Below are 21138 nucleotides of genomic sequence, written 5' to 3'. Positions count from 1 at the left end.
ATCACCACATACGCAAGTGCTTTGTAGATACTAGAGCTGAACAAAAACACAAAAATGAGGAAGAAAATATTCCGTTCTCATCTCCAGTTTCCAAGTCTAGCTGGAGCACATTAAGAAACAGATCAACGCTGGCAGTCAAAACGAAAACATATTGAATCATGAATGTTTGTATTTGGTGATGGGGCCACATAGAGAATACATCAAGGGTTTCTTTTGCTGGCACCAGCTGCTTAACCCTCAGGGATTCTGTAGGTATTTCATGTTCTTATGCTCCAAATTCCTCCACACTTAAAAAATAAAAACTTCATTTTGGCAGACTCTCACTGGCCTTTTTTTAAAAAAGGTGAGGAATACTTGTTTAACAATGACAACAAAAGTACAAAAGTTGGAAACTCTTTAGTACTGAAAATAGAGGAAACTTTTGATTCTGAGTAAGACCATCTAGAACTTCCAATTACTTTTTTTGTTACTCCAGCAATAGTATGCTGGTGTCATGATTCCAGCCCTGAGACTGTGAGGCTCAGGGGAGAACACGTTCCGAGGAAAATTCTTGTAACTGGCATGCCTACTCCAAAGTATTTCTGAAATAGTCACCTAATAAGAATTTACCATTCTGCCTATCGAAGTCCTAGGTGGAGTACACGAACATAAACTTTTTAGAATCACTGCTCTCAAGCAATTCATCACGTAGTTGCACGTAGTTGGATAGATAACAGCATACAGGGACTACTCAGCAATGAGAAGAGTACCCACTACCACACTAATATGCTCATTGTACCCGCTACATTTTCCAGTTTCAAGAACAAAGAATTTAGGATGCTGGATATTTTTGCCTATAATAAGATGACTAGGAAGCACTAGTTGCAAAAGTCAGCAGGACAGGAAAGGACAGGGAGTCAGGATTCAGAGATTACTAGAAATGAAAAGCTAAGTGTTTTGACAATTTAAAACAAAAAGGAAGGAGCGCCTCAGTGGCTCAGTCAGTTGCCTGTCCAACTCTTGACCTCAGCTCAGGTCATGATCTCACGGTTGCGGGGTTCGAGCCCACATGGGGTTCCATGTTGACAGTGCACAGTCTGCTTGGGATTCTCTTTGTCTTCCTCTCTCTCTCTCTCTCAAAAATAAATAAATAAACTTTAAAAATAATAAAAAAATAAATAAAACAAAGAGGAAGAAGAGTGAATTGTACATTAAGAAAGCAAAATGCTCATCATCATCATCAACAATTACTTATTCAAGCCCCCTTAGTGGTGTCCTCCACTAGAAATATTGTTAGTAAGACTTGCGATCTTTCTGCCTTGTTCAGATGTCTCAGTTCTATGTAATTTCACCTCTGCATCCTTCCTTCCTAAACACATAGGATTCCTATGTGTCCCCCTTCCCAATTCCTGTTGTGCAGGGGAATCCTTAATCCTAAGCCAATTTCTCTCTTCTTCTCATTTCCTCAGGGTTTTTCCCTCAGTCTTCCCTGAAAGCTCATTTTTCCCTGATGACCTTCCTGTGGATGGAAATAGTACATAAATATGGTATTCCCGATCTCCTCACAATTCTTCTGCTTAACTTCTGTTTCTTCTTGTCTATAATAACCATTATCGGAATTACTGAAACAGCTTCCTATTAGTCTCCCTTCTTCTAGTCAGAATAGCAACTGCTGCTGCTACTACTACTACAGTTACTACCACCACTAGTTATTTTACTAAGTATTCTCTATGCATCAGAAAAATCTACAAAACTACAAAATAGGTAATATTATCTCCATGTTAAAGAGGACAAAACTGAGTGTATAATAGGATTAAGTACCTTTCTTTAGTAATCCAACTCTGTCAGATTTCAAAATATATATTCTTTCTGCTACCCCACAAAGTTTCAAAATGCATCCACCTTAATTCTGTTTCTCATAGTACAGCCAAAGTGATATATAAAATGCAAAACTGACTGCATCCTTCCCTTGATTAAAGCTCTTCAAGACCAAATTCCTGACACTGGTTATAAGGTCCCAAGGACATGGTCCTCCAGCGCCATTCCTCCCCGCTCAGTGTCCCCCCAGTCACACTCTGGCTCTATCAAGATGCTTGTGGTTCTTTGCACTAAACCAATTGGTTTCATATCCTGTGTTCCTGCTCAGTTTCTTTTGTCTGGAATGCCTTTCCCATTTTTACTCATCCATCTTTCTTTGTAGAGAAAGTTTCTACCAAATGCTGAGGCAAGCTAAAAGCCCTCAACTGGGCTTCCGTACTGCCTTAAGAATACCTTTATTACAAGACTTGCTATAGTAAAGTGAAAGCATCTCTTTATGTATGCTTCCCCCCAACTAGCCCATTAGTTATTTGCAGGAAGGGATAATAAAGGTTTTATTTTGTACCCACTCAGACCCCACCACAGTGAACATTGTCTGGTACAGAGTCATCACGTAAGTAATGTGTTGGGGTATGAAAGGCATTTAGAAACTGGATTCGCCTCCCAATCCCATTGCCACTTCTGGAGTATGGAACCAATGTGACCTGGACTCCAGACTGTCCAATGCCATCTGTTTTCTTCCACAGAAATACCAACTTTTGTTGATTGGGTCATGAAGAAAAACTACCATATTTACAGATAACCACTTCTTAAATTTTTTCTTATAAACACTTTGTCACCATCAAAATTCACATTGATGACTTTTTATGGCCAAAACATTTCCCCGTCTTAATTAAACCAAGTTCCATCTTGTTTCCATAGTAGTCACTTACTCACAAGAACTCTCAGACACATTTATTTTATATCATACTCTGTGGCAGTATTCTCCATCTCAAAAGGAAGTAGAAATGATCTAATATTTACTGAAGGGGTAATTTACAGCAGATGCCTTGTTATATACCTTATATTTATCCCATTTAATTTTCTCAATAATCCAGTGACCATTTATTCATCAATCCCCCACTTCTTCACACCAGCCTAACCTTCTCTCTACTTTATTGGCAGTTCTAACGTTCTTAATCAAAAACAAATTCCTCCAAGGCTGTAAGTTTCACTCTTGTCACCATTAGAATTCCATAGTGAATCATTCCACTGGAGGACATTAGCCTTGAAAGAAACCTCCTCTGGAGGTTATTCCTCACATCTGACAGACCCAGATCGATTTCAAGGCTCCCTCTTTTCACTCCCACAGAAATAGCTCTTTCATTTTCCATTAGAGCATCAATTCATTCTTTACCGATACATTTCTTTCCCCTACTGGTCCATGAATCTCTGAAGTATAAGGATCTTGTTCTATTCATATTTTTATAAAATATAGCAAGTCTCAAATGTTTTCAAAATAAAGACTTAATTAACTTCTTCTAGTTTAAAATTTTACTTGGGTACAAAAGACCATATATTGTATGATTGCATTTATGTGAAATATCCAGAACAGGATAATTTTAGAGACAGAAGGTAAATCAGTGGTTGTTTAGAGCTGGGTGTGGGGAATGGATAGGTATGAAGACATGGACACTGATTGCTAATGACATTTCTTTTAGAGGAACTGAAGATGTGGCGATGGGTATGCAACTCTATGAATATACTAAAAAACACTGCCTTCTACACTTTAAAATTAATTTTGAGGTTGGTCATAGAATCAGAAAAAAACGTTGTCCTTACTCTTATCCTCTTTCTTTCATTATTTTCAACAACTTTATTGAGATATAATTCAGATACCATACTTCACTAAAGCTCAGATCACTATAACACGAACTCTTTAGAAAACGGACTGTATTTTCCCATACCCAGCACAGTATTCATGAGTTAGCAAATGCTCATTTCATGAATGAGGGATCCACAGCTTTGAATTTATTATTATTAATATAGCTATGGTAAATTTGGGTAAAATATACTTTTACCTTCGTAGAATCAAGGTGAAAATCACCATTTATAAAATTATCTTTTATTTTCCATGCCCAGCATGGACCCCAACATGGTGCCTGACCTCACAACCCTGAGATCAAGATCTGAGTGCCTCTATAAAATTATTTCTATGAGAAAAGGCATATTCAAAGCAAAAAATAAAGCCTACCAGAAACCTTCCAACACCTTGCAACTAATAAATAAAGCCTATGATTTATCTTGCAAGACACTACCACTCCTACATCCCAGTCCCCACCTAGACAAGTATCTGTGGTCTCTAAGAACACTCAAATATTTTTTTCATAACAAATCTACGGAGAGTTTCAACATCCCGTTTGTGAAATACTATTCTTGGAAGAAGGGCTTTTGAGGAACGAAGAGTATCCTCTTCAAAACAAATTCAATACTTTTCCACAATAGTTTTTATTTTTATTATGCTTTCATGTATAGAAAATAAGAGAATGGAGCTCTAAAAAACTACTCTGGAATGAGTCAGTATATACATGGAGAGCCATTTGTACAAGCATGCATCCTTCTTTTGTAACAATTGCAGTTTCTATCTAACCAACATTAGCCTTTTTCTTTTCTCTGTACTTTAAGTTTCATTTTATTCTTACTGAAATTTTTTTTTCATAAAAGGTGACTTAAAGGAATCCACTAGTGTCAAATGCCATCTATCAAAGATAATGATTTTGAATCAAGATTTCTATTCAGGCAATACTATTGATAAACCTCATAATGATGTATTCTCTGCCTTAATATTTATATCGGTAATTATTGAACCCTCCACCATATAATTTATGCATTGAATAGCACAAGATGCACACACTGGCCACTTGGAATGCTTCACATATTTTCAGGCAATTAACCCATTCCCCAATATTATAAAATGAGTCAACAGCATTATCTTCATTTTGACTCTGTTTCAGAGAATTACAGTCACTATAGGTCATATGGCTACATGTTGAAGGCCAAAGGATAAAATGTAATCACAATTTTATCTCTGATTCTCTACTGGCAGGTTAATGCTCATTCCATTAGGGTGTGGTAGTTATTAAAATTATTATTTATTATTAATAAAATCCTCTCATGTAATTGTGAAGTATATTTTAAAAAATGCATGCCATATAAATGCCCATTGAGGACATTTGTCTCACTAATGAGTCAATAAAATTCTCTCCATTTCATAAACAATTTTTATTATTATTATTATTTTTCCCAAATCAGCCCATAATTTAAAAAATAAAATTATACTTTCTCTGTGATTTTGCAAGTTTCTTAAAGCAGGGGTCATATATTTTATTAACTAATTTAACTCAGAGTAGTTTGTCCATAGTGGAAACTTGATTAATATATGTAGACAGACTGATTGAATAGAGGACTAATTATATCATTTAGGTAGACTAAAAGTGTCACATTCATAAATCAGAAATATGTCAAATAATTACTTACCTCTTCTAGTTGGCATGCTTTGATGACACTCTTATATCTATACTCATCATAGGAAACACCAAAGATGATGTTTTCTTTAATGGTGCCAGGCATGATCCAGGAAAACTGAGAGCAGAATGAAATTCTTCCACTGTGCTTAATTTTACCCTCTGAAGGCTCCAGTTCTCCCATAATCATCATTAGAAGTGAAGTCTGGAAATAAAATCATTGTTATTAGTAAAATCATTTATCAAATCACTCTCAGAATATACTTGCCTCCAACTGTCATCCTAAGCAAAGGTATCTATTCTGATTTTAAAGGATTCTACATTAATTCATTTGATTCAAAATTTATTAAGCACTTCCTGTTCTGGATTTGCTGCTATGCACACAAGATACAAAGGGGAATAAAAGAAACAATGACAATAGAGTGTGCTAAGTGCTTTGGTAGAGGTTCACAGAGATAGAGCACCTAATCAGATTGTTGGGGTGGGTTTAGAGGAGGTCAGGGAAAGATTATCACCAGCTAACCTTTGTTGAGTACTCAGTCTATGCTGGGTGCTGTCCTATGTGATTTAACTGTATTCATTCACTTAATCCTCACAAAAACCCAACAAGGTAGATTCAATATTATCTTCATCTAACAAAGAAGAGATCAGTTACTCAGTCCAAAAACCTTGGACTCATCCTTGACTCCCCCTTTTTTTGCATACACCACTTTCAATCTAATTATGTGGTATCTTTCTTAGAGATATGTCCTGAGGGGTGCCTGGATGGCTCAGTCAGTTGAGCGTAGACTCTTAATTTCTGCTCAGGTCATGATCCCATGGTTGTGAGATTGAGCCTCATGTTGCTGAGCATGGAGCCTGCTTAAGATTCTCTCTCTCCCTCTCCCTCTTGCCCTCCACTGCTCTCATGCATGCCCATGCATGCACGCAGCACAAGAAAGAAAAGGAAAGAAAAGAAAGGAAAAGAAAAGAAAAGAAAAAAGGAAAGAAAAAGAAAGAAAGTCCCGAATTTGACTATTTCCTTCACTACCTGGGTTAAGCCAGTATCATCTTCTGCCCAGTTTGCACAATAGCCTCCTAACTCATTTCCTTACTTCTGCCCTTATCTCTTTACAACTATTTTCAAAGTAGCCTCATCAAAACTAAGACAAATCATGTCACTTTTCTGCTTAAAACCCTCCAATGGCCTCTCATTTCCTCAGAGGAAAAAAAAAGCCTTACTGTTTACAAGCTCCTTTATAAGGTCCTTGAGACTCTTTTACAATAGCCCAAATAATGGTCTAGCCCACATTACTCCTCTGACAGCTCTACCCTCTGGCTGATTCTGTGCTAACCCCACTGACTTCCTTGCTGTTCTGTGAACCACACAGGCACAGTTCCATTTCAAGGCTTTGCTCCATCCTCTATCTGCACAGCAGTTCTGTGGCCTTACTGACAATCCCTGACACAACACAATTTCTGTCATCCGTCCTGACCTTACCTTGGTACTCAATTTTAGCTTGGTCTTAATAATAACTGAGCAGCAGATGTGGAGAATAAGCTATTAGCTCCTGCTTTTGTTTACATTTAAAATAAAATACAAATGTCTGTGAAGTTTTATCAACATTTTGGTATTTATATATAATAATATAATATATTATATATTGTATATATACATTATATATAAATATATTAAGATATATTTATATGTATAAATATTCATATTCAGTGATGGTTTCATTTAATGTCATATCTCTCAAGATACCAAGTATTGATAAATATATATTACATATACTTGATAAATTTATATGAAAATATAAAAATTATATATAATTTTATATGTTTATCTAATATAATTATTATATTTTATATTTATATCGGCAAATATTAACATCAACATTAGTATTGTATTACTATAATAAATATAATATAAATAATAATATAAATATTATATATCTTTAACATGGATAACCAGATATATTCAATTATGTAAGTTTATTAAAACTGTTATATATTAAAATATTGCTTCTAAAAACTGGGATTTATAATAAGTTGAGTGGGGGTAGGGGGATGGGAAGCTGACCAGCACTGAATAAATTAACATTCCTATGTATTTCTTTCAAAAATCTATCCCACTCAATAATTTTTCCTCATAATAAATCCTAAGTAAGTCTAGGTCCATTCTCCAAAATTCTAATGTCAACTAAATAGGGACCTTTGGTCTATGGGGTTAGTAAGGCAAAATCTAAGCCAAGATTTTCCTGGACAAGCTCTGGAAAAATGTCTATGCCAGAGATTGGTAAAAATGAATGGTTCATTTATTCAATAAATTACTGAATATCCACTATGTACAAGATTCTTTGTTGACTTATATGTGAAATCTAAAAAACTAAAGGAAAGAACAAATGAACAGAAAGCAAAAACAGACCAATAAATACAGAGAACAAACTGATGTTTGCCAGAGGGAAGGGGATTGGGAGGGATGGGCAAAATGGGTGAAGGGAAGTAGGAGGTACAGGCTTCCAGTTATGGAATAAGTCACGTGAATGAAAGGTATAGCATAAGAAACATAGTCAATGGTAGTGTAATACCATTGTATGGTGACAGATAAGTAGCAATGTTTGTGAGCATAGCATAATGTAGAGCATAGCATAATGTAACGAATCATTACGTTGTGCAAATGAAATTAACATAACATTGGGTGGCAACTATGCTCCAATTTAAAAAAAGAAAAAAAGAAAAAACAATTTTTAATAAATTTAAAAATCAGCACGTGGGAGAAAAAAGACACTGGGTTCAGTGCCATGCACCACATAAAGATGCAGAAGAAAAGGTCACTGAAGAAATAAAAGACTAGAGACTATTATCAGTGAAATAATTTATATTATAAGGGACAATATATCTAAGCATTCTCCTACTACCAATGTAAAAATTTCTCCAACATGCCCTCTTAGGCTACAGACACACGAGGAAATGAAAGAAATGCATGCCAAATGAAGTTCTTAATGATGAGGAATAGATTACCTTGCCTGCTCCAGTAGATCCAGCAACCGCCAACAACTGACCTTTTTCTATCTTGAAATTGATGTTTTTCAGGACAGGAGCACCAAGAAGTGAGAAGTTGCTGAAGAAGAGGCTGTTGTCACCATCAGAAATTTTTCTATCGTTACTGTTTTGTTTTGCTTTCTCAAGTAATTCCCCAAATCCCTGAAAAAAAATATAGAGAGAAAACAAAAAGGTAGATTTTTCAAGTATTTTCAATAGCTATTTGTTTTATTTATTATGAAAAGCACATGGCCCATGATCCATACTTTATAACATGTAATTATATAACATGAGTTCTAGAGCACATGATACAAAACATTGAAAATTTTAATACAGCATTTGATGGAAATATAATTTCAATATCTCAGATTATAACTCACCATTAAGCTAAATTAAATTATTGAAAAAAATGTGTACCTTCTCCTATAGGCTGAGCAAATAAATATTATTATCTAATTCTCAGCACAGTAATAGCTGTTATAATCCCTCTGTTTCAAAGCTGTAGACTTGTGACTCAGAGGTTAAATGACTAAAGTCAGCCAGAGTGGAATTACAACTCAATCTGACCTCTATCATGCTGCTGGTACCTTCCTCTAAGAAGCTATCATTTAAGCAGTTTAATTAAGTATAAATGCAATGAGATGGCCAGATGATTCAGATGAATTCCATTATATGAGAATAGCTGGGAGGAAGGAATTGCCTTCTGAAAGTTCCCTGCTTCTCTGTTGCCCCATGGGAAGCTTTAGGGTAGTGGTCTTCAAACTAGACCAAACAGTCCTAAGGATCGATCATGAGGAAGCTTGTGTATACAGTCTTAAGGGAATCTATTTCCACATTCTCAACCTCCAAATATACTCCTTCCTAAAATAATCTGCCTGTGATTTGTTTACTCTTTGTTATCTCTTCTTTCCCACTTTCTGGTTCACAATTGTCCTTGCCTCACTTTATACAGAAGAGAAGCCTTTCGGGACATCTGTTGGTTAGGTGTCCAACTCTTGGTTTCTGCTTGGGTCATGATCTCCCAGGCTGGTGGGCTTGAATCCTGAGTTGGACTCCATGCTCAGCTGGGAGGCTGCTTGGGATTCTCTCTCCCCCCTCCCTCAACTCTCAAAAATAAATAAATAACCTTTAAAAAAAAAAAAGAAAAGAAAAGAAAAGAAGAGGAACCTTTTACTTTTACTAGTCCTAAATCTTACTGTGTTGTACTTCTTGGAGTGTAAAACTTCTAGGACACAAACAAGGGGACCACAGAAGAATAATTTTCTCCTCAAAGAGGGTCCCACAAAAGCAAAGCCAGGAATACTGAAAGAGGTAACATCTTATTTCACCCAGGTTTCAAACTGGAGGCAATCTATGTGTCTTACCTAGCTTAGAATAAGATTTCAGAAATGAGTTGCAGGATAAGGCATTTTAATTATTTGATTACTTACTTAATTTTTAATAATTTAATAAATTTATTTAGTACATATTAATTACCTGTATTTTAAGGTTATACTTTGTCTGACATAAAATAAGTTGATTGACTTGACAATGGGAACTAACTTCATGAATTCATGTATCTTCCATAAACTGAATGCACCCAAACTATAGTGCCAAAGTTTTGGCAAAAACCCATTAAACATACTTAGACAATTACATATTTTTCCACCACTTAAGAATACACTGAAAAATTTATGTCAACTTAAAAATGTGTCAGAGGTATGTGTCATAGTTTTTCAAAATTCTTTTGGGTCATACATAAGCAATTAAGTTTGAAGACCACTGCTTTTAGTTCTCATGATAGGGATGGTTAACATCCCCCTCAGTCACCAAACAATAAAAGCAAACCGTTTAGGAAGTAGACAATAAAAAGTTTTTATAACATGGATCAAAGGCATCTGCAATCCCTTATTCATTTATTTATCTCACAGATATTTACTGGGAATCACCTCTGTATTAAAGACCACTTTGAAAATCTCACATGAGAGAATAACGTTATGAATAGATATTCACACTGCAACATGCTTAGTGCTAGAACTGAAAATCACACCAAGTCTTATGGAAGTACATTATAGAGAGTAAGCAACTCAGCCTGGAACTTGACCAAGTAAATGACCTGCAGGCTAGGCTACAAGGGATAGAACTTGTAAGACCAAGAAATGGTATAGGTGTTCTAGGAAGACGGATCTGCATGTACAATGATTTAGGCTTAAAAAAAATAAAATATGCCTCAGAAATGGCAAGTGGCCAGGTGTGATCTATATGGCCAGATGACAAAAGATGTCCTTAGTAAGGCGGGCCATGCAGTTGTTAAAGGACTTGCTGTGCCATGCTTAGAAGCAGGACTTTTATCCAATAAGCATATGAACCAATGGGAAGCTGTTGTTATAAATAATTTTTATTTCTTTATTTTTTTTTATTTGAGAGAGTATGAGCAGGGGAGAGGGACAGAGGGAGAAGGAGAGAGAGAGAGAGAGAGAAGATTAAGCAGGCTCTATGCTAAGCTTGGAGCCCAACATGGGGCTTGATTCCATGGCCCTGAGATCATGATCTGAGCCAAAATCAAGAGTTGGACACTCAAACCAACTGAGCCACCCAGACACCCCACTAATAACTTTTATTTCTGATTACAGAAGAAAGACACTTATTTCAAGAAATTTGGAAAATATAAAAAATCAGAATGAATAGAAATCACTTGTAATACTACCACTGAGAAGCAACCATACTTAACATTTCAACCAAAATCCCTCCATTTTCTTACACATAAATGTGTATGATTTTATATAGAACCAGGGATTAAAAGTACAGATAGGCAATATAGTCAATATTATTGTAATAACTTTTAAGTGTAGATGGTAACAACATTTATCATGGTGAGCATTTTATAATGTATCTAATTGTTGAATTACTAGATTGTACACCTGAAACTAATATGTCAATTATATTTCAACAAAATATAAATGTAATTTTTTACAAAATTGAGAAAAATATAAGGTTGTGACATGCTTTCTAACTTACAATAAATCAATATTTTCATATATCATTAAACATGATTTTTAATATAATTTTTAGTTGCAAGATAGTATTCAAGAGTATGGATATACTATATGCTCATACTTTTGCTATAAATTGGGGGCACATTTTCTTTGTATAAATTCCCACAAGTGGAAGTTCCAGAGCATAAAGTATGTAAAATTCCATGTGTTTTCAATAGTAGTTCTAAATTTTCTTCATCAAGAAATATATGAGAGTGCCAGTTTTCAAATTTCAGTTTTCAACATTATTTTTCAACATTATTTTTTGGTTTTGGATTTGTTTTGACTTCTTTTACTTGTAGCTTTATAAGGGAAAATGGAATATAATGATCTTATTTTTATTTATTTGCTCTCTAATAAGATTGAACATTTTCCATATTTATGAGTCCCCTGTTGTGCATAAAATGGTTATGACATCCTCTGTCATTACTCCAGTAATGGCTTTACTCCAGTAATCTTCTCACCCAGCTGGATAATGGTTAACTTCAGTCTGAGCTTCAGTCTACTCTGTTTTTGAGGGTATTAAATGAGATAATATACATGAAAGCATTTTGAGCACAATAAAGCAGTAGTCACTCTCTTTTGTTTGTTTTGTTTAAATAATTTAAAAATTATGTGTTTAAACAAACAAATAATGCTCCTACATTAAATAAGGAGCAGTATTATGAGTGGTAAAGGGTTTTGGAGTCAGAGAAATGTAGGCTGACATTTTAGCTCTGCCCTAATTAGTTGTATAACCTTGTTCCAGTTGCTTAAACTGAGTTTCAGCTTCCTAGTAAGTAAATAGCAATTTTACCCACTCACAGGTTTATACTGAGGGCAGAATCATGTATCAGAATCACCAGGGACTTGCCTCTTGGGTAACTAGGTGGATGGTGATGTCATCAAAGAAGAGAGCAAATGCACTCACTGGAAGGGGCTAATTTATGAAGCTTGGTGAGAGATGAATGAGAAGTGCTTGAAGAGCGTGCAGGAAACTTAGAAATACATGTATGAATTTCAAGAAAGAAACTGGGGCCAGAAATCTGCATTTGACACTCATCAGCACATTGATGTCAGTTGACCTAAGCTTGAGGTCACCCACAGAGGGCATGAAATGCTAGAAGAAAGCCTAGGGGGGACATAATGCCAATCACCATTGAAGTAGCAGGCAGGGAAGAGGTAGAAGTCATGGTCTGAGGATAAAAGAATATGAAAGGAGTGGTTCACTAAAGCCAAATGATCAATTCAAGAAGAAAGGAATGTTTTAATGTATTGGTGAGGGTGGAATCCAGATTGTGGTGGGGAGAAGCCCATGAAAGATGAGAAAATGAGAACGGGCTTGATAACAAAGGGAAGGAAAGGGATAAAGTTTAAAGAATGAAGCTGGGTGGGCAAAAGCAAGGGAAGAAAAATTTTTAATTAACTTATAAAAATGTGAATGTGAAGAGGGATCAGTTGAAAGGAGATGCTGAAGCTTCTAGAGAGAAGACTGCTGGCCCCTTGTTCTAAGATGAAGCAAGGTATTAATAGCTCAGTCAAGGGCAGGGAAAAACATACATCTTAGATACAATGGAAGGAGAAAAACATAATTCCAAGGGTGAACAGGGAAGTTGGAAGCATTCATACATAATGATGGCTTCTATTTTCTTTATGTTTTATACGAGGCAAGGAGAACCTGAGGGAAGTAGGGGGTTTCAGGAAAGTGGTAAAGATTTGGAATAGCATCTGGGGAAATGGTAAAGGAAATTAAAGACAAATAAAAAGATTTCCCAAGAAGGTTTACAGGCCCCACTGAGGTTGAAACAAGAATAGTATAAAACTAATATAAGATATAGGATTTTCCCAGATAGCACCTCCTTCACCAAAGTCCATAAAGTCATGTTTTGCAGCAAAGGATTCAGTGGAAGGAAATAGGAATTGGGAGACTTGTAGGAGAAGAACTGAAATGATAGGTCTTGGAATAAGCAGAGGTTGAACCAGGCAGGGTCCAAAGGGAGCGTTAAAGAGACTAGAAATCTTGAATTTGAAAGACAATCAGGTGTGATTTAGAGACAGATAGAGATGGAAGGTTAGAAAATTCTGGGCAGAGAAAGATTTTACATTTCCAAAGTGGAGGAAGTCCAGGTGTTCTCAAAGCTCAGGATATGCCTATGAGAGGAAGCTTCTAAGGAAGTCCCTGGAAAGTATAAGTTCTAAGGACAGTGTTGGGGGGACTGCTCATGTGGGTGTTGAGGTTTCAGACATCATGGCAGAAGTTTAATGAGCAACACTATCCCGAGTAAATGTGATCAAGAAGTGAAATAAATCAGGCAGAGAAAGAAAAATACATGATTTTACTCACATGTGGAATTTAAGAAACACAACAGACGAACTTAGGGAAAAGGAAGGAAAAAGAAGATAAAAACAGAGAGGGAGGAAACCAAAGGAGATTCTTACATGCAGAGAACAAACTGGGGGTTTCTGGAGGGGCGGTGGTAGGAGGGATGGGCTGGATGGGTGATGGATATTAAGGAGGGCACTTGTTGGGATGAGCACTGGGTGTTTTATGCAAGTGATGAATCACTAAATTCTACACCTGAAATCATTATTACACCATATGTTAATTAAATTGGATTTGAATACAATTTTTTAAAAAAATGCGAAAAAGAAGTGTCCAGAGTTTGACAGGTGGCCATCAAAGACTTTGAGGATACAGCCAAATGGGAAGCAAGAGTTCAGGGAAAAGATTGGAGGCTGTGACATCGAGGTCCAATTTTCAGCTTCAGCGCCTGCCAGTTGTATGAGCTGAACCAGGTGCCTTAACCTCTCTAAGCTTCCACTTCCTTATCAGTAAATTACTTAGGTCGTAGAAATGTTATGTGAATTAAATGAGACAACATTTATAAAGTGATTATCCGAGAGCCTGAAGCATAGTCAGGGTTCAAGCCTGCTACCTATTTTATTAGATGGAAGGAGAGTGAAATGGAAGACTTTTGAGCAGAACAAGGAAATAATTGTCTCAAATTAGTAGGGAAAATGTTAAACCTCTTATTTTCCCTTCATTCCTAGAAGGGCAATTGAAACTCCTAAAAACAAAGAAGTAAAATCAATCTGATCCCTTTCTGATCTGGCACTTTCCCACAAGCAACTTCGCCAGGCAGATAAAGAATTATTCTCTAACCTGTATCTTCAAAAATGAAGTAAAGTGAAGCCCTGGCTGTCAAGTTGCTTATATAAATAAAGCCAGTTTCAGATATTTTGAAATATGCACAATAAGACACTGGTTTCAGAACTTCTATCTTTATTCAGCACATATGTGATAAGAAAATAACTCAATAGGTATTCTCAATAACCAAATATTGCTTCTTTAGAGGCTGAATATTATTAATAATATTTTTCAGACTTTGAGATATATGATAGAATTTTTATTTTTTTAATTTTTTAGTTTTTTTGAGCATATTGGCTTTTTTTTCAAATTTTAATTTAAATTCTAGTTAGCATATAGCACAATATTGGTTTCAGGAGTAGAATTCGGTGGTTCATCACTTACATACCATACCCAGTATGAGAGAACTTTTAATAGTGAATGGAAATAAGTAAAAATAGAAAAAAACACATTGATATATCTCTCATACATCTTTACATTGCCTTGTGTATGTAAACACATTGGACTAGAACTTGAGATTAGAGAAGATAATATTTACTGAGGAACTACTTACTATGTGCACGGTACTCTGCTGAACACTCTACGCTTCACAACAGTCTTGCAAGAAACTAGGCACTGCTTGCAAGGTAAATATTAATATTTCACTTTATAGATGGAGAACCAAAGGTTCCACAAGTAATTTGATCTAGATTACACAGAGAATAAACGGCAAAGTCAGAATTCAAATCTTGCTCTATCAGGCTCCAAAACCTATGAGATTTGTATGCCTTCCTAATGTGTCAAACAAATTACAGGACTTAGAAAACAATAAAGAGGCTTCCACACTGTAACATTTCTGGGCCCTGACTTCTTAATTTATCAAGTAAGTGCAGTGGTTCCCTTCCGGTGCTACCAGTTCAATTATCATCCTAACTTTCTCATCCATTAGGATGAAAACTAGATTTGAAAAGGAGGAAATGGTAAAGTATTTAGGGCAAACAATTAAAAAAAAATTCTGACCTCTTCCCAGAAAGCTGTTACATTCTCCATCACTACTTCTGTAGTTGTTAAGTTATATTCCAATGTCTTATATTCTTGCTTTTGTAAGAAATCCTGTTTACAAAAGGAAGCAAAGATATATTGTAGAACTAAAATGGCATTAATGCATTATTACCTCTGTTTTACACTCTAATAGTTCTGTACCCTGTATTTGCATTTTGTGAATATTTATGAATATATTTATGAATACATTAGAAATTACTTCATAATAAAATAATTGATAGCAGTGTTCCGAAGTTAATTTTCCAAGTACTTGGATTTATCACATTTGAAATGCACTCTTAAAATATGTGCTATTTTAGGGGCACCTAGGTGGCTCAGTCGGTTAAGTATCTGACTTTGGCTCAAGTCATGATCTCACAGTTCGTGAGTTAGAACCCATGTTGGGGTCTGTGCTGACAGCTCAGAGCCTGGAGCCTGCTTTCGATTCTGTGTGTGTGTCTCTCTCTGCTCCTCCCCCACTCACACACTCTGTCTCATTCTAAAAAATAAACAAACATTAAAAATTAAAAAGAAAACATGTGGTATTTTCTAAAACTTTTTTTAATGTTTATTTATTTTTGAAAGAGAGAGAAAGAAGGGAAGGGAAGGGGCAGAGAGAAGAGAGGGAGACAGAGGATCTGAAGCAGGCTCCACCCTGTTAGTGCAGAGCATAACGTGAGACTTGAACTCACAAACCGTGAGATCATGACCTGAGCTGAAATCAAGAGTTGGATGCTTAACTGACTGAGCCATCCAGTAACCCCTATAAAACTGTTTCTATATATTAGATTTCAACACACAACTGATTGTTACTTCTACTCTTACAAGTTAACCTGGGCAATGAATTTATAAGGCCTCCCTGAATTACCCTCCAACGTGCCTCAATTCAACATTAGGACACAGAGAAAGCTAATGTCTTCTCATCTTTAGCTTCTTCCTTACTGGAGGCACCATAGCATCACTTCTCTGGGTTAAGGTATGAAGATCTAATATGACTGATTTTAAAGCATCAGACGTTGACTCTAAGAGAAGCCTCTATCAGACACGAGTAGGGCTCGACTAGGAAAGGTGGGAGCATAAGGGAGAATTAAATGCCTATATCCTGAGGTCCTCACCATTAGGAGGTATTGAGGAAAGCCTGGTCCTTGACTCACTTTTGCTTTTTTTTCTCTGCTCTTTTCTCATTCACTATTGCTATTTTGGTTTTTCTCTTTCTTTCCTAGTTTGGTTTCTCTCTGTGTTTCTGTTCAGTGACTCTCCCTGTCTTTGTGACCCTCTCTCTTTGGGTCTGGATTCATGTTCATTCTCTCTCTCTCTCAGTTGAGAAGGGTTAACAGAAGAAATAGGATTAGTCCAAGAGCAGCTATGGTTCGGAGCTATATTCCCCAATTTGTCTAACTCACAGATCTCAAACTCCTATTTTCAAAACTATAAAATTAGGAAGGGTGGCTGAGTAGAGACTGTGTAGAAGTGGAGCGGGCAGGCCCTCCTTGAAGGGGGAGCTGCTATAGCTTGTGGGGGAAAAGGGACCCAGTTACTATATATTCCAATTCTTCAAAAGAGACTGAAGACATAATTTTTGTATGTGTAACATTTCCCAACTTTTAAATGCTGGCAACTAACACAAATTTTTTTTTTAAATGTAAAGTTCTAGTGAAACAGGTCAGAGGCCAAAATGAGATCCATGGACCACCCCTGGCAAAGTCTGGCCTACATTACATAATGGCAGAACCACTTAAAAGTGGCTTACCCTTCACCCTTGTTTTTATTTCTATCACAGTGATTTTCTGAGTTACATATTTAAATGGATATCAAAAAATATTAATTATAAAAATTATACCCACACATAAACTCATGGTGATGATTCAGTTAGCTTTATGTATATTGGGTATAATCACCTGAGGACTTTAGAACTTCTCTTCCAAGCTACCAGTCACATCAGAATTGCTAGGATTTTAAGGTAATTAATGTGGCATGAAATGCCATTCTCATCTATCTTATTTTCTGGAAAGTGTGTTGAAAAATTTAGAAAACTTAAGGTGAACATTCTTAGTTTTAGCTGGAATGTTTTATAACTTCCTGGTGAACCTGCTACCGTCTTTTGCACATTTGCCAAGTTAATTAGAAATGATCTATTGGTTGATTACTTACATAAAATTCTCCAGAATACAGAAACAATATTTTCTTCAACCTCTTTATCTTAAGAGAATCTCACAGGCCTTCATTTATTTCACTAGGCTTTTATCCCAAGGGCTCATTAGACCACACGTACACATCAAGAGAGGAGGAAATCCTGTGTGTCAAACAGGCCCAAGACCAAGACTTGATCTCTAGAGAGTTTGCTCACTAGAAAAGCTCAGAACTGTTCTAAAATCTTTGCATATGATGCCCAGTGAGGTAAATTACCTGTATTTTGTTTATTGCTCCAAGAGAGTCATACCATGTTTGCACAGCCCAGGGAAATTGCCGAGTGACTGCCATGCGCAAAACGATGCAGAATGAGATGGTTGTGAATATTTTTCGGAGGACGATTGTTTTGATCAGTGCATAGGGAAGCACAGATAAAAACACAACAAAGAACCCTGAGAAGAAGAAGGCCGAGCTATTGAAGTATCTCACATAGGCTGCTTTCCGGGTCAGTTTCAGTTCTGTTCTATAAAAAAATATATAAAATTTGGGATACTTATTAACTTTTCGAATACCAGGCATCTTGGAATGTAAAACCGGAACATAGGCTCTCAAGGCTTTCTGCTGTTGTTCTGATCCTAGCTCCATCCTATATGAACTGTGTGACCTTGAACAAGTTATTTTACCTCTCTGGGCCTCAGTTACCTTCTCTGAAAGGCAGACGTAACGAATGTACCAGTGTCTTGGACATAATACCTGTAAATATTATTTTTAAATTATAATAATCTATTATTAATACTATTACTATTTGACAGTATTTTAATATCTTCTTTTTTTACTTAAAAATATTTTTCAATGTTTATTTTTTATTTTTTTTTTAATACGAAGATTATTATCAAATTGGTTTCCATACAACACCCAGTGCTCATCCCAACAGGTGCCCTCCTCAATACCCATCACCCACCCTCTCCTCCCTCCTACCCCCCATCAACCCTCAGATTGTTCTCAGTTTTTAAGAGGCTTTTATGGTTTGGCTCCCTCCCTTTCTAACTTTTTTTTTTTTCCTTCCCTTCTCCCATGGTCTTCTGTTAAGTTTCTCAGGATCCACATAAGAGTGAAAACATATGGTGTCTGTCTTTCTCTGTATGACTTATTTCATTTAGCATAACACTCTCCAGTTCCATCCATGTTGCTACAAAAGGCCATATTTCATTCCTTCTCATTGTCACGTAGTATTCCATTGTGTATAGAAACCACAATTTCTTTATGCACTCATCAGTTGATGGACATTTAGGCTCTTTCCATAATTTGGCTATTGTTGAAAGTGCTATTATAAATATTGGGGTACAAGTGCCCCTATACATCAGCACTCCTATATCCCTTGGGTAAATTCCTAGCAGTGCTATTTCTGGGTCATAGGGTAGATCTATTTTTAATTTTTTGAGGAACCTCCACACTGTTTTCCAGAGCGGCTGCACCAGTTTGCATTCCCATATTTTAATATCTCCAATCACTTCATTATTAATTTTTAAGATTAGTGAAATTTCATTCAGTTTTTTAGTTTGTTGGTTGCTGTTTTAAGTAAGTTTGGAAATGAGGACAACGTTCCAAGATTTATAAAGGAAAAATATAAGTTTGTGATTCCCTAATGGATTCTTAACATTTTAGAAATTCTAGCTTGGCTTTGGAGAACACTGAAAATAACATATAAGCCACAAAGGAGTAGTTTCTCAAACCTTAGCATGTGTGAAAATCACCTGAGAAACTTATTAAAATGCAGTCTCAGGCCCACTGCTCAGAGATACTAAGTCTGCCATAGGCTTCCAGAATCCACGTTTTAAATAAGAACCCAAATGATTCTGTTGCAGGTAGTTCTTGAAAAATTACAAGACAGAAGCTACTATATCCTCTCTATGTCTCACTTTAGTATAATTATTTGCAGCAATCATTTCTTAAAAGATTTTATTTTATTTATTTTTTAGCACTTATTTATTTTTGAGAGAGAGAGACAGAGAGCGCGAGTCGGGGAGGGGCAGAAAGAGAGGGAGACACAATCTGAAGCAGACTGCAGGCTCCAAGCTGTCAGAACAGAGCCTGACACAGGGCTCGAACTCATAAACTGTGCGATCATGACCTGAGCTGAAGTCCGATGCTCAACTGACTGAGCCACCTAGGCACCCCTAAAAGATTTTATTTTTTAATTTTTTTCTAGTGTTTACTTACTTTTGAGAGAGAGAGAGAGAGAGAGAAAGACAGAGGGACAGAGCATGAGCAGGGGAGGGGCAAAGAGAGAGGGAGACACAGAATTTGAAGCAGGTGCCAGGCTCTGAGCACAGAGCCCAATGCGGGGCTGGAACCCATGAACCGTGAGATCATGACCTAAGCCAGTGGGACAGTCAACTGACTGAGCCACTCAGGCGCCCCTAAAAGATTTTATTTTTAAGGAATCTCTATACCCCATGTGGGGCTAGAACCTATAGTCCAGAGATCAAGAGTCATAAGCTCCACTAACTGAGCCAGCCAGGCACTCCTGCAACAATATATTTTTTTACTTCTGATCTTCTAGTCTGAACTGCAAACGGGAACTATTTTTTTTAACATATATAAAAGAGATTTCAGTGCTCCAGCAGGCAGAAAATAGGGAGTGCAGATGCTGGTAACAAGAGAGAACAATACTGCCTTCAACTTCCATCCCACTCTTCCAGGAAGAAAAATTAGTCACTTGTGATCCTCCTATTCAGATCTCTCAAGGGAAGAAGCAGGGATGAACAGACAAGCAGACGGTTCTGGTGGGAGGAAGCAATAGCAATAGCTGTGCCTGGCATTTGGGTGCTGGTTTCACACATTTGTATAATTCAGAAAAGTTCTCATTCTCAAGTGGCAGCGTTCAGAAAAAATCTTTTGGGTTTTTTTCAGTCTGAAAAAAAGTATAATCCTGAGCACTCTGATCAAGAAAATGAAGTTCAACATGCCCAACTTAGACCATGATTCACAATCTAATGTGGTCTAATGCTTACTTATTTCAGTTATTTGGCATTGAAGGCAGATTGGGATTTTTGGAATCTCTCTGGGGCTTGACCCCGGCTCCGCCAGTTACAGCTATGCAATCTTAAGCAAACTGCCCTTCCCTTTGATCCTATAGAATACACATGGGTAGAAGAGAGACATACCATCTCTCTGCTGGAGTTATTGCCAAGGTAAATGACAGCAGCAGAGGGCCTAACACTGAGAATCTATGCTTAGAATCCTTAATCTTCAACAGAAAGAATAATATTGGCTAGGTTGATATTAATAAAATGCTAAAAAGCACTGCTCACAAAAGTGTTCATGAATTTGTGACAATTGTTGAAATATATTAGAAACAGTTGAGGAAAAAGGAAGAAGTGGTATGACTAGAAAAGCATAATGGACTCAAGAACATTTACAAGAATCACCCAAAAAGTAGTGATTTCCATAATAAAGTCACTTGTACCTTATAAGTCATAAAAATATTTTATCAGTTTCTTATTTAAAAAAACTTGAAAGT

At 36.4% G+C, this 21138-nt stretch overlaps 1 protein-coding gene across 1 annotated transcript in view; it reads right to left on the bottom strand.

The window, feature by feature from the left end:
- Positions 1-21138, bottom strand: part of CFTR (CF transmembrane conductance regulator) — a 182189-nt gene that overhangs the window by 104660 nt on the left and 56391 nt on the right. Inside the window, exons 8-11 of the mRNA XM_049641727.1 lie at positions 17892-18138; positions 15465-15557; positions 8304-8486; positions 5314-5505 (exon numbers count right to left, since the gene is read on the bottom strand). Of these exons, the coding sequence (XP_049497684.1) occupies positions 5314-5505; positions 8304-8486; positions 15465-15557; positions 17892-18138 (715 nt within the window). The remainder of the gene's footprint in view (positions 1-5313; positions 5506-8303; positions 8487-15464; positions 15558-17891; positions 18139-21138) is intronic.

This window comes from Panthera uncia, chromosome A2 (assembly GCF_023721935.1).
Source record: "Panthera uncia isolate 11264 chromosome A2, Puncia_PCG_1.0, whole genome shotgun sequence".
In the NCBI taxonomy this organism is placed as follows: domain Eukaryota; kingdom Metazoa; phylum Chordata; class Mammalia; order Carnivora; family Felidae; genus Panthera; species Panthera uncia.
The sequence above is the reverse complement of the archived record's forward strand: the minus strand, read 5'-3'. Positions and strand labels throughout refer to the sequence as shown.